At 48.7% G+C, this 24,113-nt stretch overlaps 1 protein-coding gene across 1 annotated transcript in view; it reads left to right on the top strand.

The window, feature by feature from the left end:
• Efnb2 (ephrin B2) overlaps window positions 1-12,819 on the top strand; it is a 44,172-nt gene extending 31,353 nt beyond the window's left edge. Inside the window, exons 3-5 of the mRNA XM_004858565.3 lie at window positions 3,678-3,770; window positions 4,458-4,571; window positions 6,162-12,819. Of these exons, the coding sequence (XP_004858622.1) occupies window positions 3,678-3,770; window positions 4,458-4,571; window positions 6,162-6,550 (596 nt within the window). The 3' untranslated portion in view covers window positions 6,551-12,819. The remainder of the gene's footprint in view (window positions 1-3,677; window positions 3,771-4,457; window positions 4,572-6,161) is intronic.
• Window positions 12,820-24,113: the final 11,294 nt, after the last annotated feature.

Raw genomic sequence — 24,113 nt, 5'->3', positions numbered from 1 at the left:
TGAGCTACGTTTCAGAATAGTGTCCTCCAGAGTGTATCAAGTATCTTAACATTTCATTTTTTCCATGAGAACCTAAAAAGTGTCCATCATAGGAATGCTCTTTTTTTTTGCTGCCTTCTTTCCTAATCTTTGTGATGAATTAAACCCACATAAGGGTCCAGATAGAGCAATTTGATTCTTGATCTAATAAGCAGTCTCTTATCAACCTGACCACCCAGCAGAGCCCCCTTGGAGAGCTGTGGCTGAGCGTCTTGGGGATCAGCTTCTGTCACCCCGAATGCAGCCCTGGTCCTTCGCCCTCTCTCCCTTCTCCCCGCCCTCCTCAGTTTACCTTCTCCGTAGTGAACGGGACCCATGGTGAGCTCAGCAGCTGGGCAGTATGGACTCAGGGTGCTTTTTAGCTAAGCAGGGATGTCTGCCACCTGGAAGTCAGGTCCTGGGGGCCAGGCAGGGACTCCCCACTACAAGCAGTTAGACCCCCAGAGCAAAAGCATTTAAAAGCAGGCTGCAAAATGCCCACGTATCTTCACTAAGCCTACCTCCCAACTGGATGGAGAAACTCTCCTAAGAAATTTTTAATTATAAAGGCTATTTTTTTCCTCCTTGAGCCAAGGGAAGAAAAGTGTTTGGGCACTAAAAGCTTAGTTATAACAGTGTTATTTTTTTCTGTCTCTCCCTCAATGATTAAATGCAATTTTATCCATTTAGTAATGCTATGATTATGGCTGCATTAGATAATGCTGGTGCAGACATACAAAGAAAAATTCCGTGTAATAAGGTGACAATTTATTTTTACTCTTTCTCTAAGTTAAAAATTCCTAAGACTTTCAAATGAACAATAAAAATAATCACAAAATTGTCTCCTGAAATGGAAATAGATATTAGTCCCAAGCATTAGCCATTTTCTTGTTATTTTTCAAAATCAGCCGCTAAGCCTTTTAACGCCTCTGGGTGCCCAGCCTGTGGCAGGAGAAAGCAGAATAGTCACCTTGGGGCTGCGTTCCAGTTTACTGCCGGGAAAGAGGCACAATCAGGGATAGCACACTTTGGCCAGGTCATTGTTCCCGCAGGGCGGTGACCTCTCGAATTAGAACCTCGCGGGGAAGAGGGAAGTTAGCTTCACAATGGGAAATTATATTTCTATCAGATATGAAACTGAAGTCACTGAATGCTGTCAGGCTCCCTGGAAGGGTTACCTTCGAGTTTCAGGGAGAGCTGAAGTCTGGGCGGAGGGCTTTTGTGACAGCGTGGATCACTCCCCGTTTCTGGCAGTGACCTCGGTGGGACGCAGGCCGGCCGTTTATAGTGTGGGCCGTTGCTGAGCAGCCGGGCCCTGTGGGTGCTGTTTCAGGGTTAGCAGGAGGTGTCTCCAGGGTTGTGCAGGCAACGAGTCAGCTGGAAGGGAGGAGAGGCGGAGCCTGCCATGGGCAGTATAGCTGTCCCGTCCACTGTGCCCACCTAGCCACCCCAGCCCGGTGCCCCTGTCCGCCTCCTTCCTGGGCTCAGGCCTTGAAGCCAAACTGAAAGGTACAAAGCAGCTTCCTTCTCAGGGACACGGCTCCTCTTCCTGTCTTCTCCTCAGGGGTGCTAAGTTGCGGACTGCAATTTAACTGGACCACCTGTGAGGTCCTTTGGGCACCGTTTGGGGTCACCCTGGCGAGCTGGCACAGAGGCAGCCACACCCCGAAAAGGCGCTGACCTAGGAGCTAAGGGAAAGATGTCTGCAGCGCGGCCCTCCACTCCCAGCAGCCTGCTCGTCTTGGGGGATCCCCTGGCAGAGGCGGTGTTAGGCTTGGGAGTGACTCATCTCCACCGAGCCTGCCTTCTTCTCCTCTTTGTGTCCTTTAACTTTCTCTACTTTTCAATCCGAATCTTTTCCTCAATGCTGACATAAACAATTCCTGTTCCTTCCTCATTTTCTGTGCCCTGCCTTTCAGATGTGACCTCGTCATTTATCAGCTTAGTATCCAAACTCTTAGCAGGAAAATTATGGTTATCTTAGAGCAGCTTTGCACAGACGTGCATTTGTGTTCATTTTAAAACGGGGATTCTACTTGAGCCGATGAAGCTTTCGAAGTCATCAGCCCTGTACATCAGTTTTCCACCTTTTCCTGCCAGAAGACTTCCTAATTTTTGAAAAATTCAGTGAGAAAACCCTATAAACAATGAGTGGAAGATTGTACAGCTGCGCTGATACTGTCGGAAGCAGTGTCTGCTGGTGGAAATCTACACTGTCTGAAGTGTTTGGGAGGGAAAGATACTCTGAAATGTAGCCACCTATGAGGGGGAGGGAAAAGGACAGACAGGGACGCTCAGATGCACACAGAGCCCGTCGGAGTTCACTCTTACTTAGCTGCTGAACATTCTCCACAGCCTGTAAGCGGATCTTGCCTACTTAACCTCCACCCCCCAAATTACTGTGGCAACTATTGCCTGTTTTCCCAGGAAGAGCTTAGTGTCAGCAAGTGCAGAAGAAAGAGATGAATTGTGTGGCCGTAAAGTTAAGTGAGTTCTCAGATAAGCAAGGAGACCATCTCATGCAGAAGAGGCAACCTTGTGTTTTTAAGGCAAAGAGTGAAGGAGAAGTCGATAATTCAAAAACACAAACAAGTAAACCCACGTCTCATTTTTCAGTTATGTGATTATCCATGGAGTGCCTGTCTGGAGGTGCATGTGAGACACTTCTGTTCCTTGTCCCTTGACCTTCACGGGACACTGTCCCAGTGCTCCCTTCTCTTCCCCCTGGATCCTGAAGTGTGTTTGAAAGCCTGTAGTTCATCAAAGTGCCTGGCGTCCACCTCTTTGCAGATTACTTTCACAGCTATTCAGAGAACTTACCTGCCTCAAGAGACAGACAGTATTGCGCTTCAATAGAACATAGTTGGCTTAAAAGTAAATTACTGAAGATGGTACAAAGGCTCTGTGCTTCCCTGGCCCTCCCTGCTAAGACGAAATGGGAATCTGGTTGCTAAAATAGGCAAAGTTGGCCCAGCCGCAGAGAAGAGGTGGCCCTATGTTCAGGCTCCTCCACAGCGGAGTTTTCCTACCACGAACAGCTTGGTTGGAAGAGTTGGTGGAGGTTTCCCCAGTGAGGGAGGACAGAAGTCAGATTGGGAAGACCTGTACTCTAGTATACTTCTTCAGCATGTTTTAGGCTGGAGGAAGGAAAAATAATGGGGTGTGGGAAGCTCCCCTTGTGGTGTTTACAGAACTTGGATGCTTGACAAATAGAGCAACAGGCTCATTGTTGTTGAAGCAGGAAATCTGTAGTCGAGGAAGCAGGTGTCGTGGGATGATTAGGACGTTTCCAGATGACTACTTGGACTCTGGGTTCTTTCACGTTTGGGCCTGAAGCATCAGGGCTTTGGGGAGACTCCGCCCCTCGCACCTACAGACTGACACTGACACCGTCACAGGAGGGGAAGGGGCGTGAGCTTCGGGACATCTGGGGCCAGCAGCCTCCATGTACGTGTTTCCAGTATCCATTCTTCTTTATTTCTTTTTTCTTTTTCTTTTCGACTTTCGGCATCCCATACTTTTAGAAAACTCGTGTGACTTAAGAGTAAATTCTTATTTTTCGGATTGTTTTCAGACATTTCATGTTCATGTAAACTTGGCTTATTGATTTCCTGATTTTTTCTTTATTTTTTTGTTTTGTCCATTTTATTTTCAATCAGCTACATCAAATGGGTCTTTGGAGGGCCTGGATAACCAGGAGGGAGGGGTGTGCCAGACAAGAGCCATGAAGATCCTCATGAAAGTTGGACAAGGTAAAGACCATCTGCTGCTCTGTGAGGCCACTGTCACCAGGCATAGCCCCCAGCTAGTGTGGCACCGAGGGGGCACCCCCTTCCTCCCTGTCCTCCTCAGTGTGAGAGCAGACACCCATTTGCTGAGCTCCTCCACTCGATGTCCTAAGCTTCTCTCATGGAGATTGCTCCACAGTTAGGTCAGCTAGGCAGAGTGTCTATTGGCGATGAATGTGTATTTTCTTTTAAAAACCCAAATGCCTCGCTGATTCAAAACCCAAGCACCCAGACTCTGGAGAGCATGGCTCTGCAGTTCTGCTCATTTCTAAAACTTGACTTCTGATGAGTTGTGTTTGTTGTGCCTTTTTCACTTAGAGAAAACCTATTGTGCAGAAAGAAAGATTTATTCTTTTAATTAGAAATTGGTATAGTAGTCAATCAACTTGCTCAGTTAAATTGAAATGTCATCTGCAACACTTTGCCTGCCAAATGCAAGCTTCCCTATAGTTTCCACAGATGGCCCCATGATCTAAACCTCTGAAATAACTAGTGTAACTGTTTTGCTTAGAAGGAAAATTGTATTCTTGTATTTCACAGTCCTTTGCATAAAGAATCTTACGTTCATTGCTATTCATGCTTCTTGACATGTATGTAAAGCTGGATACCATTGGCCTTCAAGCTGTAATTAATCATTTGTTTTCCATATAGATGCGAGTTCTGCTGGATCAACCAGGAATAGTGGTCCAACAAGACGTCCAGACCTAGAAGCTGGTACAAATGGAAGAAGTTCAACAACAAGTCCCTTTGTAAAACCAAATTCAGGTAGGGCAGTTGGCCTGGGGGTAGGGCGGGCTGGGGCTGCATCTCTAGCATCCCAAGAGGCAGAACAGGGCACAAGCAATGCTGCCCCGGTTGGATTAACTAGTTGTTCTAGACGTCAGTAATCTTGACTTCCAGTGAGTCATTATTAATTATACTCCATGAGACAAATGAATTCATTCCCATGAAAGTCTTACTATCAGAAGAGCAGAATTCATCAGATGTAAGAGCCAGTTATTAGTACTGCTGGAGCAGACCAGTTTTCATTGGCCGATGCTTTATCAAGCTCACTGTCAACACCAGCTTAAAGCTGATGTTAATGTATATGTAATTAATGTTCTAATCCCTCATCTAATCATATGTAATCCTCTAAGAGCCGACCTGACCCTCGTCTGAATTTTAGATGGTAACAGTTTCAAAGACTCCATCGTGCTATTCTTTTCTAGTGGCTAGTAGTCTTTTTCTTTTCATATTTTCTGAATATAATATTAAACAGCTCCCTGACCAATATTTAAAATAGCAGATAAAACTGACTGTCATTGAACTTTGTTTCTTTAACACTCTTGGAGCAAATAGCTGTGTATTCTCTACTGAGCTAATGAATTTTTCATGTAGTGGCTGTTGAGCAGACGTCAGCAGTTTTGTATTAGAGACCTGTGTGCTCAGCTGGTAGTTGTGCAAATTTAGCATCTGCAGTAGTATTCTGTCTCTTTCCAAGAGTCAAGGGGGGAAGTTGTTATTTCTAACTTTCGGTGACAAGATATGTCCAATTCTTGTGACAAACTGATAAATGGATAATATAACGATGCCAGCCAGTTTTTAGTGCCTAACATTTGGGTTGGCAGTCTGTTCAGCGTGAGTGTCTGCTGCCTTCCAAGTATATTTTAAGTGTAAATCAAATAATACAAACGACTTACGAGTTGAACCTTCTTGGCCCTCACCCCTTCCCACTGTCCCTGTGCTGGTGGGCGGGGCGCCCGTGGCAGGCAGGCTGCTGGTAACACTGGTCCTCGGGGAGAGAGGGTCTGTCCGGTGGCTGGCTCTGCCCTCGGGGGGCAGCCTCGTGTTCCAGGCTGGTGCAAGTGGGCTGCACAGAGGAGGTGGCTCAGGGCAGGCTGCAGGGCCACTTCTGCCCCAGCCGTATGTCTGGGATGGATGAAAGTCCCTCCTGCAGGCCTGTCTCCCAGTACCACAGTTAGCTATTTTTAAATTTTCTTGAGTACCGTTAAGCCTTTGTATTCATCAGATTTTTTTTCCAGGGAAAGGAGAAAAGAAGGGAAGATTCGGGGTGCATTCTAAAGGGATTAGAAAGTAGGAAAGCAAGTGCTTGGGTACAGAGAAGCCAGCCGCCAGCAAACACTGGGGACGGGGCCACTGGAGCCCGAGGTCAGCCAGGTCGGGGAGGAGAGGAGCTCCGGGCACACATGGGGGACTCTCCCTTCGGCACGTGGAGCCTTGGTCCCCGGCACTCCATCTGGAGGATGAGTCGCGCCCTGGGCTTATTTCATCCCTCTGGGCATGGTTGAGCGTCCCCATGGCGCTGGCTGGCCCTGGGGACGGCGGTGACCCTGTCTGCCTCTCCCGTGTCCCCAGGTTCGAGCACAGACGGCAACAGCGCCGGACATTCGGGGAACAACCTCCTCGGTTCCGAAGTGGCCTTATTTGCAGGGATAGCGTCAGGATGCATCATCTTCATCGTCATCATCATCACGCTCGTGGTCCTGCTGCTCAAGTACCGCCGACGGCACCGCAAGCACTCGCCCCAGCACACGACCACGCTGTCTCTGAGCACCCTGGCCACGCCCAAGCGTGGCGGCAGCAACAACGGCTCGGAGCCCAGTGACATTATCATCCCGCTCAGGACTGCGGACAGCGTCTTCTGCCCGCACTACGAGAAGGTGAGCGGGGACTACGGGCACCCGGTGTACATAGTCCAGGAGATGCCCCCGCAGAGCCCCGCCAACATTTACTACAAGGTCTGAGGCCTGGTACCTTCGCCTCCCAGACCCGGTGGCCGCCGCCTGGTCATCGCCTGGCCGCCTGGCCTGACTGAGCCCGGCCGTGGAGCGGGCAGAGCCTCGCACTGGAGGAGCCCGGAGCTGGACAGCTTTCTCGTCTGTGGCATCTCGGCCTCCGTGAGCGCACACCTCCCCGGGAGCTGGAAGACTGTGGCCGCAGGTGCCACTTGGGCGGATGGCAGCGCGCGTCTCCAAGCCCCGAGCCGCGGTCACGCACGCCTCGCTGGAGCCCAGGGGACACGAGGGCCTGCGGACAGCGCCGGGCGTCGTCACCCAGCTTTTCTGCTCGGGGTTCCCCGCCGGGCATGTGGACTTGTCACTCGGACCTCGGGCCAAGTGAGGCTTCCCGAGATGGCTCGCTAGTGTTTAGTCCTCACTGTCTCACTCCCGTGCCCCGGGCTCCGCTGCACCCCGCTGAGCCCCTCACCCCACATCCTGCGTCTGAATGGGACACAACACGGGTGGCCCACCCCGGATGAGCAGGGTCCCTTTTCCTGTCGGAAAGCCGGAGGATCCCCAGCCGGCTGGGCTGTCAGCGAGGAAGAGGAGGAGCAGGTGGGAAGGGCTGGCTGCCCGCGACCCGGCTTGGGAGGAGGGAAAGGGGCATGGTCAGGGCCCTCGGGCTTTCGGGCACAGGGAGACAGCGAGCCTGGGGGGCATCGCGGGCGGCAGGGAGAGGCGGGCAGGGCAGGGAGACTATCGAGGTACTGGCAATAAGACGCACAGCTCTGGAGCTTAGGGAGTCGGTCTGCTTAGGCTGAGGTGGAAGCAGACCCAGCTGCTATACTTACCGCATTTTAGGAAACACAGGGAGCGCATTTAGAGTCGCAGAGAGCCAAACCTGACCTAGACGTTGACAAGCCAAAGGTCCAGCTGGCTGTGGTTGTCAGTAACGAATTCTCAGACACACAAAGGCAGGTGGGATCCCCTGTCCCCAGACCCGCCCGGCCTCCCCGTGAGCCTTACACACTCCGGTCGACGGTGCTGTCCACGGCCAGCGCGCACGGCTTCGGGGAGGGTGGGCTCTAAGCGAAGCACACAGCAAACCTCTCAGAGTCCTTAAGACGGAAGTCAATGATGATGTCAAGGGGAGGAGGAAGATAGGGCGTATTTATAATAGGTATATAGAACGCAGGGGATATAAGATGAAAGATTTTTACTAATATATATTTTAAGATTGCACACAGTACACACCAGAAGATGTGAAATTTATTTGTGGCAATTAAGCAATCCTGAGGCTCAGTGCTTTAAAAAATTTTTTAAAAATTGGACTGCTCCCGGGGAAAAAAATACCACTCCAAAAATAACAATAATGAGAGCTAATAGGAAAATGAGAGTCCTCCGAAGCATCCCATGGAACTGTAGACTAGGAAATGAAAGCCCCAACACCAGGAAACCAGTGTGACTTAGCGTGTTTGACAAGGACAAGATGTCCTCCCACCCATCATCTCCGTGGGGTTTTTCCTTGCCTCATGGGTGGAACATTCTCTAAAATCCAGCAGGTCACCCAGAGGGGGCTCCAGGTCATAGCAGCTGTGACCCCTCCTCCTCCTTCCCCTACCCCGTCCCCGCCTGTCCAGAAACCAGAAGAGTCAACAGGAAACCTACTTTTTATGTGCTATGCAAAACAGACATCTTTAACAGAGTCCTGTTACTATGGTAACGCTTTGCTTTCTGAATTGGGAGTAGAAAAAAAAAATGCAGCGACAGCGTTTGAAGGTTCTCAGACCTCCAGGGAGCACCTGCAAGAACGAGCTGTCACAGAAATGATTATTCCCCATGCCCTCAACCTGAAAATGTTGGTCCAAAGTGCGTGTGTGTATGTGCGAGTGGGTGTGTGGTGTACCTGTGTACATATATGTATAATATATATCTCCAGTATATATTATATATATCTATATCATAGTTCTGTGGAGGGTTGCCATGGCGACCGGCTGCAGTACATATGTAATTCTTTCCGTCGCTCCAACCTCTCCTTTCTGTGCATTCATACAAGATTTTCTTGTAAGCCATCAGAAGTTCCTTGTAGGAGTGGGGAGAGGGGCGAGGAGAGGAACATGGGAAAATGTCTGATTTTAATGAAATCAAGCGTGTGTATCCCCGGTTGGCCACCTTTGAGTTATGTGCTAAACTGTGAAAAAGGAAAATCAGATGAACCGATGAAGAGTTAGCCACCACCAGTTGAAGAAAAGGAAGTGTTCTGTGAGTCTGTTTTGTGTCTGGTGCAAAAAATGACAATCCGCCAACTGTCCCCTTATTCGGAGTTGGCTCCGCTTTGGAAAGTTACTGTAAATGCCTTGCTTGTATTCTGGTCACCCGGCTTCGGGATCGCACCGTCATGTTTAAGTGAAGAAGGTGTAAATAGGTTCCGAATTTACTGTCCTTGGATTTGGGGTGTTACAGTAGCCTTATTCAAGTTTTTAATAAAAAAATACACATGAAAACAAGACAGAAATGGCTTTTCTTATCCAGATTGTGTACATAGAGCAATGTTGGTTTTTTATAAAGTCTAAGCAAGATGTTTTGTATAAAATCTGAATTTTGCAATGTATTTAGCTACAGCTTGTCTAACGGCAGTGTCATTTCCCCTTTGCACTGTAAGAGGAAAATAAGGTATAAAAGGTTGCCAAATTGCTGCATATTTGTGCCGTAATTATGTACCATGGATATTTATTTAAAATTTCGTTGTTCAATTTGTAAGTAACACAGTATTATGCTTGAGTTATAAATATTTTTTTCTCCCTTCGTTTTATTCAAATAGCCCGTCCTAGGTTTCGATCTGCTTTAGTTCCACATCGCAGTCAGCCCCCAGAACACAAGCTCCGTGAAGCCGCACTCCTCGTCTGTTTCAAACTGAATTTGTTCTTAAAAAAATAAAATATTTTTTTCCTATGGAAAAAGCGCCTTCAAAGTATTTTCCTTTCTCTCTTTTTTTTCTTTTCAGTTTTTGTTGTTTTTCCTTTCTTATTTTCATCCCCCTAGTACTCTGTTTCTCCAGAATCACAGTGAGCCGGGATGGGAGCCGTGGCCCTTCGTGAGTCCCTGGCCTTCTCACACCAGGACGTGCATGTCACTGAGGAAAGCCCGCAAGTCCTCGCTGTCCTGAGAGGGGCAGGTTTGGGGGGTCTCACCTGTGCGGTAATTGGGAGGAGCCCCTCAAGAGAAAAGCGGGAAACAGGTTCTCATCTGGCACTTAATTCTGGATCGACTTCATTTCCACTTAACCAAAGCAGTTTGCTATCAGTGGCTTCATTTTCCTGCTCAGAATAAACCCGAAGGAAGGGGAAAAGCCAGCTGTCCTTTGTAAAAGTGTAATTTCAGTGCAAACACATCGCTGATGCTGGATTTGGCCAGACGTGAGGTCACCAGTGCACCCACTCTGTCGTCCAGGGAAGGCTGCAGATGGGCCTCTCGGGGCCTCCTGTGGGCTTGGGCTCTGTGTAATCTCCATCCCCGGGATGGGCCTGCAGTCCCGGGACGTGTGTGTGAGAACGTCTGCCCCTCACCAGCAGGAGTATAGGGGACCTGGGAGGCTCCTGAGCCAGGGACCAAGTGGTACCCAGCCCAGCAGGTAGAAGAAGGCCATGCAGCCTCCTCAGGAAATATCATGAGAGGCCGGGTTGGGAACCAGAATTCTTTAAAGTTTCAGTTCTTACACTGAAGAAATGCTTGTTGAACAAATATGCTCCATTAAAAAAAAAAACAAAAAGAAATTCCAGGCCTTCAGCTTTGGTTGACAGTAAATGGCAGCTTCATCGATTCCACAGAGCCCAACTGCTCCCAGGCTGCAGGCCAAGTTTAGCGGCACATTTTACAGCCCAGGAGTCTCGGCTGGCTGCTCGGTCCCACGTAGCAAGATGTAGTTTACTCTGGGCAGAAGAAGAGAACAAAATGTTGTGTGTTCCACTTCCACTTGGTCATTGAGTCGCCGTGTGAGTTGCCAAGAGCACAGTGACGTTTTCAGCTCCCTGGAGGCCACAGGGGAGGCAGCCGAGCTTGCCGAAGAGAGAAGTTGCATCCAGTGTTCCAGTTTCTGCCCCGGAGGTGGCGGCCCACGGCGCAGGCTTCTGGCCCGGGCAGCAGAGTGGCGCCCTGTGTGTCAGGAGGCTGAGGCCCTAGCACAGTGCCCTTTGCCCAGGGCCGGGGGCTCCAGCTCTCCAGGACGGACGGTGCCCACGCTGCCAGCTCCCTTCCTGCAAGAGCCGTTCCTCAGGCACCGGTGGACGCTCCCACCTTGAGCCCCTTCTCTGCCTGCTGCCAGTCGCGGTGTCCAGCGCAGCTAGGAATCCGCAAAGGAAAAATAAAATAAGGACCAGAGTGTAAAACTGACTTTTCTAATATATGTTAAAAAGGACAATCACCCTTTTCTTTAGTTGGGTAGCACATAGACCTCTCTTTGCTGAAAAGAGACATAACAGGTATCTTCCTGAAAGAGTTCAAGACATCATATTACAGTGATCCATTGTACACTGGCAAAGACGTCATAATCACAGTGAGCCCATGTCTCTAGGCGCACGATTCATAGTAGCTGGACCTTGGAAATGCATCCATCAACAGATGAATGGATAAAGAAAATGGACTTGGAGTACTACTCTGCCATGAAGGATAAACTTGAGTCATTTGTGGGAAAATGAATGCACTTTGGGCCCATGATATTAGGTGAAATAAATCAGACTCACAAGCTCAAATACTGACATGGCTTCTCTTCTATGAGACAACCAAAATATAAATAAGAAGCCAAATGAAAAACAAGAGGAAGTAGGGAGGTCCTTTTCAATTAGGAAGAGGAACAAGAGATAGAGGGAGGGGAGGAAAAGGGGATAAAAATGTTTAAAAACAGAGATAGAGCTTGGCAAGTGAGAAGAGGACTGAGAGATAGAAGGACCAGGGAGGGAGGGGGAAGATGGGGGTGGAAAAAATAATGAAAACGTGCTATGCACACGGGCCAACTCCGAGCCGCGTAGTCATTATGTACTTCAAACATGGACTGATAATTAATTTTTTCAAAAGGAGAGGCATGATAGGCATAATTCCACTGCATGGTCTGCTGCTTTGGTTCAGCTTGGATTGCAGAGGGTTTGGGATTCTGTTTGTGCTGTTTACACCATCCGCTCACCTGCAGATGAATTTTCAGTGTTGCCATGACAGGGCACATTCCCACCCCTGCGGGAACCTAGGTCGACCATCTTCCATCAGTGACTTGAGAGGACGGGGTATTAAACCACAGTGTTTGTTCCCAAGGGAATGAAGTAAGCCAGGCAGAAGAATCAGTTTTTTAGTGAACAACCTGTGCTCCAGAGGCTAAGGGTGCATTCAGCTCAAGACTTTCCTATTTTGGTAAACTGGCAAAGTCTCTAAAGAACCATTCTTCACTCCAAGTCAGTTATATCTTTTTAAGATGCACCCTTCATTAACCTGCTGGTGTGGAAATGCATGGGCGGAGGGAGACAGTGGAAACCCCGATGCAGTCTCAGGACCATGGTGTGCGGTTAAGGGAGGGGCCAGCGGGCGGGATGGGGAGCCAGCGGGTGTCTGCCTCTTACATCCGGGCTGGACAGGGCCCTGCATGGTGAGAGGGCCAGAATCTAAGACACCAAAGGTCACCTTTGGGTGTCTGTAGGATTTGAAGCACAGCTGGCAGGAATTTGCACCGTACGAAGGTAACCATCACAAAGCCCCTGTGTCCAGGTGTCCCTTGGCCAGTGCTCTGGAGACCAGCAGGGTGATGGCCGGGCAGCTCACCCTCTCTGGAACTATTTCCAGGTGGAGAGCTGGACCGCCCTCCACCCCTTCCTGGAAGGGAGACCCCATGGGACCTAAGAACTAGTGACTGATACCAGCTGATCAGCTGGGAGCCCAGTCCTGCTCTTCGAGCTGTTTAGCTCTGATTGTGAAGTAGAATCTTCTTTCTTTATTTAAAGCGTGTTCAGGCCCCTGTCAGCCTGGCCCTGGCACATCAGACACATTCTCTACTTCCATACTCGGTGTGGGCTAAGCAGCAGCAGGTGGCTGTGGGGTTCTCTTCATCCAAGTTCATTTTGTCCTCCTCGTAGACTTGAGCCTGACTTTGTGTTGAATTCTTTTTCTGCTGGTGTCTGGAACACATCTTTATCCTTCCTGTATTATTCGTACCTCCGATTCTGTAGTCTGCCACAGAAAACTGCAACTGAGAAACATTTTTTATTACTTTCCAAGGAGGTGCCATTCATGCTTAATAAAGAGATTAGAAGGTCTGTGTGTGCTGTTGTTAGAGGCGTAAGAACGCTTTATCTTAAAAGAAGTCCACAAGCAGTAGGAGAGATAAATGTCATCAAAGGAAATTGTACAGGATGAACTGGAATCTTTAAACTACACAATTCCTCTTCAGGTTTGTAACCTTTAGGCAGTGGTGCTATTAATGCCTCGTTAAAGGAAGAACAAAAAAGAAAGAAAATAATGTCTGGCTCTAGGGGCCACCATGCAGGGAGAGAAAAGGGGTGCTAAAGGAAGATTCTCTCAGTTGGTCCATCTTCCAAGGGGTCCCTGGTGTGGTGGATTAACTGATGCTCAACGTGGAGCACCCAGCTGAACCAAGTCAGCGTGGCTCTGGGCGTGGAAGACCCAGGGTGTCGCCAACAGCATAAAAGGAGAACCAGAGGGGGAAGATCGTGGGCTGTTAATTTTCCGGGAGAAAATTGCCATAGCTGGTTTTCCTGATACGAACTCTTGGCTGTTCTCATGGTCAGAAGAGCTTGGGTCCTCGCTGTCCCCAGGGACGGCTGCTGTTCTCAGGGGAGCCCTGGTCTTCCCCTTGAGTGTCACTTCCTGGCTCCAGTGCAGATCCCTCAGCCTGGTGCACAGAGCCTGCACCCCTCAGGCAAAGACTTTCCTGTTTCCTCCCCTGGCCTTGGGCCTTCCGGGTGCAGATGCTCCGTGTGGACTTGCATGGGACACTGCCACGGGCCCCAGGCCTCTGGCTGGACTCCTGGAGGACAGTGCCGTGGGCTCTAGGCCTTCAGCTGGACTTGTGGGGGACATTGCTGTGGGATCCAGGCCCTCAGCTGGATTCTTGGGGTCTCTAGTGTGTGGTTAGATCTCTTGCACTCCTTGCTTTTGACTTTTTGGGTGACTTATAAAATAATCCTGTAAATGATGTGTCCTGTATTAAATCTATTCCCTTGCAAGCCCTGACTACAACACCTAGGCACAGTAGTATTTGGTCTCTTCATTCTTTATCAGTTTTGTAATTCGCATCTTATTCAAGATGCTGAGATAGGAAGGACCGACCTTAACTATGTCCCTGACTCCAGGCTCCTTTGTCTTACCTAGGTAGTAGGGTATAGCTTGGATCTCTGCAGTGCACACTGCTGTGCTCTGAGGGACACACGGGCCACCGAATCTGAACATCTGTACCTCTGTCCAGAAGCACTGCTTCCTGCAGTGGCCCCAGGGAGACCCCACAGCTGGCCCTCAGGGCCAACTGAACACCTCTCCTATGCACGCTCTGGACCCTCCCGGAGACTCCCTGAGGCTTCCTCCCACGCATCTACTCTTGAAGTTAAGCTTATAAAACACAGCAAATCCCAAGCATCCTTTCTGGCTTCCCCACAGAGAACTCGTGCAGGTTAGAAGACAGCACAGCAGAGAGGCAGACTCCAAACTGGGTTCGGCTACCCTCAGCTGCGCCTCTGGCTGACCGCACAAGACACAGAAGCGAGCGATCCAGAGGGTCTCGGGTCTGCGAGGGCAAGCCTGGAAGCTCTCACAGCTTGTTCACTGACACCATGTGCACCCTTTCGGCCTTGTGTGCCAGGGGTGGCCAAGTATTGGCGATTACGACTCCGAAGATGGGATTGCTCTCTCGGCACATTGAAGCCAGTCAGTGACTCTCATGAGTTGCAGTTTGCCATTTCAGATGCTTGTTTGAAAGGAAGTAGCAAGGCTGCTCACCACTCCATGTTTATGTTCCTTGAGCATCTTTTCAAAAGTGTATCTGTCTATTAGGAGTCGCCTTTTCATCCGTCTGTCGGGGCTGGATTGCTTTCCTTTTAAATCTTTCATCACACTTGGGCCAGCAGTGGCTGCTTAGGGTGCTAAATTTAGTATAAGTGCTCTGTTCTTCCAGACGTCTTAGGAGTTTGCCTTAAGTGCCTGCCTCTGGCCGTAAAGGGCAAATCAAAGTTTCCAATTGGTTTCCAGCCCACATTAAAATGTGTGTGTGTGTATTTGAAAGGCTGTTTCTTGGCTATAGTTGGTAGTTTTCTTGTAGCTAGTTCTGAGGAAAGAATTGCAGAGAGCTTTATGCCTGCTAACAGCAGTTAGCACCGACCTCAAACACAGCAGGGCGAAGACTGAAGTCTGAGAGTCTGGGGCAGTCGCCAGCGTGAGCGCTTAGCCCTGCAGCCTGAGGACTGGAGCCTGGCAGGAGCAAGCAGGCTCCTCCTGCAGAAGCCAGGCCCCCGCGCTGGCTCTGTCCTAGACCCAGGGCCAGGAAGGGACAAGGGTCTCCTACCCATTCCTTAGATAGTTCAGAGAAAAGCAAGGATGCTGCCGATGACACTTTAGCTTCCACTCGTTTACTCCTCCATGCTGCTGGCCACGTGTCAGGGAAAGATGAGAGCACACCGTTTCCAGGAGCACTCAGGGCAGGAGTTCGAGGCGTGTGCGACAGAGAAACATGGGTTTGTTTGTGAGGGCATCTCCCGGATGTGGCAGACGCACCGTTGGCCTCTCCAGAGAGGGAGGGTTTGGCGCTGCGCTGTGGGAAGCACAGCTGACAGCTAGTTCTTCAGGGTCCCTCACACACTACACAGACGGGTTTTGGCAGCAGACAATTGCCAAAAAAATGTGGGAAACATGAAGAGACTAGGTCAGCCGCGGGTGATTAGCCATGTGCACCTGTCACCCTGGCACTCTGGGAGGCTGAGGGGGGAGGATTAAACAGTTAAGCCCAACACAGCAATTTGGCAATTTAGTGAGACCCTGTTTCAAAATAAAAAGTTAAAAGTTTGGGGATCTAGCTCAGTGTGAAGGCCCTGGATTCAACCTCCAGCCCTGAGGCGGGGTGGGGGCTGTGTAGAACTCAGTGAGCGAGCGGGACGCACACAGCCCTGTGCTCGCAGTGTTGGAGTTCGGGGAGCAGCTGTCCCCTGGGAGACGGTGGCTCCAGCTGGCCTCCTGTGATGACCTCAGGCGCAGCCCTGCCCCGCCGCCCTGTCAGACCAGGGCTGGAGAGAGAGAGGGCAGACTCTCATCAGGTGGCTTTCCACCATGTGCACTGCTTTCAAGGGTTTTGTTTATGCTATCATTCAGTACAGATTCCAGAAAAATGTTGGAAACGTGGCCATAGAATATTTTAAGCCCAGCAGGCACAAACAGGGACAAAGCACTATGATGGGTCTGTCCTGGCTCCTTGCAGTGGGAGCAGAAACCCTCTGAGCTCTTGCTTCAGAGATGCACCCCCAGTGCGAGCGGTGAGCTTCCCTGATCTCAGAAGTGAACCCCTGGGTTCTGACACGGAGCACGGCTGTTTCCACAGGCCCCATCACTGCGGGCGGGAGGACTGCAGATGAGAAGAACCCGCTCCGTTCCGGGGTATGCGCTACTTTGGTTTTGCTTTGTTTTACTTTTCTTAGCCTTTTCCTTTGAAACTGAGTTGAAAGACAGATCCATGAACCCTAGTATGTCTTCCATCTGCCATCAGCACCCTGCACTTACACGTACACTTGTGTTTCTGTGCATGTAACTGTGTGTGCACAGATGTGTGTGTGTGGATATGCACGAGTTGTAATTAATAAATATGGAGAACATTTAAATGTTTAAAATTCTTACAGTAAAAACACATTACCATGAGTCCCCCTCAAACACTTCCCTTCATTTCACTGCAAATTCTTTTTTTTTGGTACCGGGGATCGAACTCCGGTCCTTGTGCTTAGGAAGCAGGGCCCAGAACCACTGAGCTAAATCTCCGGCCCCATTTCCCTTTGTTTCAAACCACTCATCCCATAATCATTTTGACTTTGAGGAAGAGCCAGAAGTCACCTGGTGCCAGATCTGGTGAATAAGGTGGATGAGGACACAGCATCATGTTTCTGTCAGCCTCCCTTTCCCATGCATGGCACTCGGCAGTAGCGTTCACTGTGTTTTTGATCGTGCCTTCCTTCTTACATCTTAGCATCTCAGAAGGAGGAATCCTCCCATGTGAGCACAAGGTCATTTTCAGCATTGAACACATTAACTAGTATTTCGTAAGGTAATCAGCCATCTAGTCTATTAAAATGATCTTCGTAGTTTTTAAAGTTTTTGTGCATAAATAGTGATGTACTTATATCTGGAAAGACATTCTTTCCTTTGTCCAAAGTGACCATCATAATAAAGAAATGAACAGAGACTCATCTATCTCTTCAGAAAAATATTACACTTTAAACAAATAATTACTCCAGAGATCACATTATTCACAATGCTCGGTGATTTTTTTTTTTTTTTTTGGTAAATAATACATCTGGAGATCTTTCATCATCTGCACATTCAGATCTTTTCTGAAAACCACATAACATCCCACAGCGTATTTAAATCATTACTTACTTATACATTTCTTTGAAGTCCTTGTCAAGTAATTTGATTTGTATGGTTCTCTTCAAGTTATGTTTCAAAATATTCATGTCATATTTCATGTTAATATTATGCAATGTACACCTGTATGAAAACATCACAGGGTACCCCATAAATACAAGGGGCGGTCAAAACATGGCATGAATGTTTAAATTTTAAAAAGGATTAGGGACTGGGGATTTAGCTCAGTGGTTCCAGCACCTGCCTTGCAACTGCAAGGTCTTGAGTTTGATCCCTGGTACCAAAAATAAATAAATAAATAAATAAATAAAGCATGAGAACAAGTTATTTGTTAAAAAAAAAGTATTAAAGGACACATTGCCATGAATCTTCTTCAAAATCTGCCCCGTTTTTTGAACACACTTATCCCATTGTCCTTGCCACAGTCTGAAGCAGTTCTGGAAGTCCTCTTTCATGAGTGTCTTTATCAGATGTCATCAAAAATAGGATGAAGATGTGATAAAAAATATGATGAATGCTGCTACTAAGTGCCATCCAACAGAAAGGCAGGCCTGTAAAAACACGATGCTGTGTCCTCATCCACCTTATTCACCAGATCTAGCGCCATGTGACTTCCGGCTCTTCCCAAAGTCAAAATGACGATGAAAGGGAAGTACTTTGAGTTGATTAAGGACATCGAGGCAGTTCCAACAGCTCAACTAAAGACACTCAGGAAAGAGGACTCCAGAACGGCTGCAGAAAATGGCAAGGATGATGATGGGATAAGTGTCTTTGAAATGAGGGAAAGTGTTTGAGGGGGATTCATGGCAATGCATCATTTATTGTAGTAAGTTTTTAAAAAATTTAAACATTCACCATATTTTTAGATCACACCCATTTCTATGCATCCATCAAAACATCGAGTAAACGACATTGAATTTGTATTTTTAAGTGTGTATATATCCAAAGCAGAGTCCCTCAAATTCAACAAATATTCGGTGCTCTGGAATGCTTCCAGCAGCTAAGCCAGGAGCATGAAGCTACATGGGTGACAGTGGCTCTGTCAGCCTCAAGAGAATTTCACTTCCTGGAGGAGGCGGTAGGGTGTCCCGGTTGTAGCCGCAGGGACAGGGCAGAAGGCCTGTCGGAGGAGGAGAGAGAGGGCCGGAGCAACCTCCTGCTCTCCCTCCTTGGTGAGCACTGCTGCCAGGGAATCGTGCTATGTGGGCCCCGTTTCTCCGCTCTGTGTTTAACCAGGCCATGGAGCTAACAGGCTGCTCTTGCTCCCATCCTGGAGGAACTGACTGCCAGCTGTCACTGCTGCTAGAGGGAAGAGATGGGGACTTGGGCTCAGAGAAGAGTAAGGATCCCCACCCTCAAAGCCCGCAGGGGACCTCGAACAGCCTGAGGCACGGCCTGCAGCATTCTCGACTGTGAGCCAGTTACGCTGGCCCTGCACTCACACACACACACACACACACACACACACACACCCCACACACATGCACACACACGCACACGACACCACGACTAAAAGGAAAGCTGCATCCAACATCTGTCATTACCTGGGCAATATAATCTGCTGTATTGTATACCTTCTGTTTCCCTTTTATCCAAAAGCAATCTGAATCATTACATGTATTTGACAACTCTCACCGCCTTCCTGTGGGTCCAGATTCACAGCCTGAACACTGGTGGGTGAGCCGTGTGGTTCTGCGGTGTGGGCAGACGCGAACACACGCGTGCATCCAGTGGTGATGTTTTTCTCTTCTCTTCCTTCCCTTCCCTCCTCTTTCCCTTTCTTTTCTTTTCTTTTTTTTTTTTTTTTTTGGTACTGGGGATCGAACTCGGGTCCTTGCGCTTGTGCAGCAGGCGGCGAAACCACTGGGCTAAATCCCTGGCCTTCCTTTCTTGTTTTTAGTACTGGGGACTGAGCTCAGGGCCCTTGCCTTGAGCTAGGCGCCCAGTCCTTTTTCCTGCTCTTATTTTTCATTTTGAGGCAGGCTCCCACTAAGTTGCTAAGTTTTCCAAGCCTGGACTGGAGCTTGTGGTCCTGCTGCCTCAGCCTCTCCAAGTGCAGGGATTACAGGCGTGCACCACCACGTTAGATTTCTTAAAGCCTTGCCCTGTGGTGACTTCAAAATTGTGAATCTTGGCTTCCTCACGTATAACATTTACAATCTCTTGGGGCCCTCCTGATGGCGAGATGGGATAGTAAAAGCACAGCAACCACAGTGGCACTGCCCTGAGGACCTGAACAAGCTGCCCTTGGGAAGCTAAGCATCCTTTGTTCTCTGCAGCTCTATCTTGGATCTTGGAGATGCCTCACATTCTCCTTTGCAGGGAGGACTTGATTCTAGAACCCCTTTCCGCCACTTTAGGCCCTGGGAAGTGAGGACCCGGGGCTTGAGCAGCGGGGTTTCTGCAGAGGGCAGCTTGGTCCCGGGCTGTTTCTGTCTGTGTCTGCGATGCCAGCCCTCCTTCCTGAGATGCAAGTCAGCACACAGTTGTCAGGAAGCTGTTTCACAGCATTGCTTCCACCACAGGGTCCATTAGAGAGCAGTTCTTTTTTTGTCTTTTTTTCTTATGTTTTATGAGTCTACGTTTACAATACATAAAAAGTACCTTTTCGTGTGGTATTGGTACATATACATATTGCATCTTTTAAGTCCTGTTTTATTTGTACCTGTTCCCAGGACATGGTTTCCAGTCACTGAGGAAGTGGATGCACGCACGTAGCACAGCTTCACCCTTTCCATCCCTGACCCTCCTTCCCCACCCCTCTTCCTCCAGACCCCGTTTTCCTACTTTCCCCATTTGCATTATTACCATTCTTATCATCGATTTTTGTTCATGTTTGCAACATACAATGATCACATTCCTGGCGGGGAGATGGCAGCTGTACCTGATGGAGCTTAAATGTTTTTACAGCTCCTTCTCTCTTCTCACCTTCTGTCTCTAATCCCCTTCCTATTTGCAAAACATCTATCTCCCTGTCTCTCTTACTCAGTCTTTCATTTTTTGCTCTTTATTTCTTCTATGGATAAGTCGATCAAGAAACCATACCGTCGTGAAGCTTGTGTGTCTGATTTATGTCACTTAACATTATGTTTTCAAGGTGTATCCATTTCCCTACAAATGTCTGAAATTTGCCACTTAAAGAGGAGTTCTTAACCCATGTTTTTGCTAAGGAGCCAAGAATCCCTTCTAAGAAAAAGGTTTACAATCCGTAACATAAAATAAATAGGACACCAAGACACCAGCTATATTGGAAGTTATCAAAGGAAAACAAGTATCCTGAAACATTGGTATCAAGATACTAGTCTTTGTGACACAGCCACAGGTCTCTCCTTCCTCAAACACTAAAAACAAGATGTGTTTGAGATTAATATCCATGGATGCAATGGCTTTGGGATTTGTGGGCTCGGCCTGTGCCCTCTCCCCGGTGCCACACCGCATGAAGCCTGCAGTGTCGTTTTAAGGTTTGGCAAAATTGGGGCTGGGGATTTAGCTCAGTGGTTCTGCCGCCTGCCTGGCCAGCGCAAGGGCCCAAGTTCGATCCCAGGTACCAAAAAAATAAATAAATAAAATAAGGTTTGGCAAAATTGTGATGTGTTGCGGAAACATCTGCATTTTCTTCTGGAGACCAGGTGATATTTTATGATGTTCGTTCTTGTGTGTATCTTACGGGACTGTACAGTGCTTACTGCGGGTGCCGCTGCTCATGCACTTACTAGGGTCAAATATCTTATTTCTCCAACTGAAAACCAGGATGGGGAATGCAACGGTGTAGCAATATTAGAACTGGCTCGAACACATGGCTTTTGTTAAGAGATGGCTGCTGCCCTCTCTGCCCAGCCACCCACCCCCTCTGTGAGCAGAGCTAAGTTCTGTTTCTCCCACCAGCCTCAGTGTCCCCTTCTGTCATAGCACACCTCGCAGCAGGCACAAGACCATGCTCCGGAACCCAGGCCTGCGGCTGGGCTCGAGCTATGTAGTGATGCCCCCTCCCCTTCTTCTTTTTCTTTTTCCCTCTCTCTCCTTCTTCCCCTCTTTTCCCGCCTCTTCTTCCTTTTGTTTTTATGTTCCTCTTTCTTCTCCCCCTTCCTCCTCCTCCTTCTTTGCCTGCTCTTCCTTTAATTCACATACTACCTATGTAGGGTTAAGGAAGCAAGAACTTGGAAGGTTATATGATGCGAGATTAAAAACACGGTGTGTGTTTAAAAAGCTTCATTACAGTCAAAAGACGCATTGCTGTGAATCCCCTCAAAATCCTCCCCTTACCTGGAACACACTTAGCCCATTGTCCTGGCCACTTTCTGCATCGGCTTTGGTGTCCTCTTCCCTGTGTCTTTAGTTGCTGTATTGTGGCTGCCTTGATGTCCTGAATGGATCCAAACTGTTTCCCTCTCGAGTCATTTTGGCTTTGCTGAAGAACCAGAAGTCACACTGTGAATAAGGCGGATGAGGACACTGCATCCCCTTTTCAGGAGCTGCCTTTCTACTGGATGGCCTTCGGCAGCAGCCTTCGCTGTATTTTCGACCGTGCTTCATTAAGACGCTCAGGAAAGAGGACTCCAGATCTGCTTCGGAAAGTGCCGAGAACGAGGGGATGAGTGTGTTTGAAGCGAGAGGGAAGATTTCTAAGGGGGATTTATGGAAATGTGTGCTTCACTAGAATAAACTTTTGCAATTTAAGCGGTCGCCGTATTTTTCAGTCACTCCTTGTTTCTCTCCTTGAATCTCAAACTACAGAAGTGTCAAGGCCACGGCCTCCGACACAGACTCAGAGCCATACTGGGCTGGGGACCCCACATGGGTAGCTTTTATGGAGAGGTCAGGAGTGAGCTTCTCCTCAGGTGCCCTCGCCACATCCCCCTGTTCTCAGGGTGGAGTTTGGGGGCCCTGACCCCAGCCTGGCTCCCAGCCCTCCCGTCGCCACTCTGCTTTCCAGGTTGCTTTTGCCCTGGCCTCTGCTAACCGCAGTCTCTTTTGCATGTTTTGGCCGAGTCTGAAAGAGCAGATGGTGGCCCCTGGGCCAAGCAAGCAAAGTGGTAACTGAGAAGCGCCCCGTCACGGAGCGCACCCAGCGGCTGCTCCCCACAATCCATCAGACACCGCTGCAGGCCCAGATCAGCAAATTGGGGACCTGCAAACCCCATGGTCACTTCCATCAGGGAGGCCCGGCATTCATTCCCAAGCCAGGAGGCTGGCACGTGCCCGAGGCCCCTGAGAACCTAGCTTTTTCACCTAAGATCCAATTCTGATCTCTTCCTGGGTCATAGAAACTACTCTGACTGCCATCTGCCTCTCCACTGAGCAAGGAGCGGGGGTCGGCGACTCAGATGATTTAGGGGAAAGTTAAAAGGAATTTCTCAGTGAATTTCTTTTGGCTTCCAACTCCTGTATGACTTCTGAAAGAGCAGCTTTCAAAGGGCCCCCAAAAAGGGGGCTGAAGGTAGCATCCCCTGCGGAGGGAGATGCCGGCACCAAAGGGCAGGTCAGAGGCGTAGATCATGGAATTTCACCCCTGGAAGGGGCTGTCAGGCCCCGACATGCTGCCGGAGGTGGGAACCGCACTCCCCCCTCCTCGGTGTCCGGGAGTAATGAAATGATGAGCCGGTTTCGCACAATGGGCCTGTCAGGAAAAGTAGTGCTGTGTGGAGCAACCTTGAAAAGCTTTCCTTAGTGCCTTTCAAGTATCAATTTTCAGGTGCTAAGTGGTAATTATAGTTAGCAGGTTATGGTAGCCTTCACTGAAATTAGATCGTGTCAGAGACAGCAGAGGGGGTCAGGATCAGTGTTCATTCCCCGGGAGGAGCGCTCCGACCCAGCCAGCAGGTACCCTGCTGGACAAGCTTCAGGCTGCAAAAGGAATGCGTTTTTTACTTAATCAGGGTTCCCCTTTGAAGGAAAGGTCTGTTTTATTTATCTTTAATACTCAGAGGAGTGGTTCTTGTTGTTAAATAAAAAGAATATTTGCTTGTTAACCATTTTTCCTAGTGTTTAGTAGCAGAATTTTTCTCCCAGTGGATCAATATCTTTTTCTTGGAGAATTAAGTCATATAACTTATGGTAATACCTCATGGTAAGTCTATGCTTTTTTTGTGGTTTTGCAGTAGTTGTGCAGTCGGGTTAGTTAAAAGCACTTTGGAAATGACTACAGTCTAACCTTAGTTTTTTTTTCTTCCTCCTTTCTGGGTACAATTATTTCTATTCTCTTTATTAGTTGATTCTTACTTTTTTATTTGCTTTAATCACTTACTATACCGGTATTTTCTCTGAATATTTGTTTGAGAAAGTAATTGGAAATGGACTAAAACAATACATAAAATAACAACATATGTGGTCTTACATGGATGGAAATGAATCTTCAGGGACGCGGTGGGCTGTGACAAGGCTGCCAATGAGGATCCTGCTTGGAGGCTGACAGGGCCTGGCCCGGGGTCCAGGGACACAGACAGGTGCTGACAGGAAGGAAGGGTGTTGGTTTTATCAAAGAGCCAGGGAGAGCGATGAAGCCTGAGGCATTAGGGAAGGTCAGGGCACCTCTAGGAGGCTGTAGGCCCTGTGTCACACTGCAGTGACAAGGAAGGTATAAGCAGAGATTAGACCTGGAGAGCCATAGCAGAGGTGCATAAAGAACGAGGGTGTGGATCCCGCAGGGTCAGTGACCCTGCAGAGCTGGGGTGAAGTCCTGCAATGTGAAGCATTGATTTGTGTGGACTGATGTCTGTTGGATTGGGGAGCTTCTTAGAGCAGCCAAACCAGGCCATCCAGCAATTTCACAGTATCCTTATCCTTATACAGACGATCGATACAGGATTTACTAAGTAGGCTCACAATGGCTGCCTGGGAGGTCAGGAGTGGAAGCCTACAAAAAGGCCATCTTGGCATTGGAGAGTCAGAGAACCGAGCCAAAGGTCGAGCCTGGAGCTCGCTGCAGAGTCTGGTGTGCATCCGTTGGAAAGCTGAAGGCATTGGAGAGGAAAGTCCC

The sequence above is a fragment of the Heterocephalus glaber genome, unplaced genomic scaffold (assembly GCF_053883595.1).
Source record: "Heterocephalus glaber isolate CG9 unplaced genomic scaffold, H.glaber_assembly_v1.0 deba00001579, whole genome shotgun sequence".
Classification (NCBI taxonomy): domain Eukaryota; kingdom Metazoa; phylum Chordata; class Mammalia; order Rodentia; family Bathyergidae; genus Heterocephalus; species Heterocephalus glaber.
The sequence above is the reverse complement of the archived record's forward strand: the minus strand, read 5'-3'. Positions and strand labels throughout refer to the sequence as shown.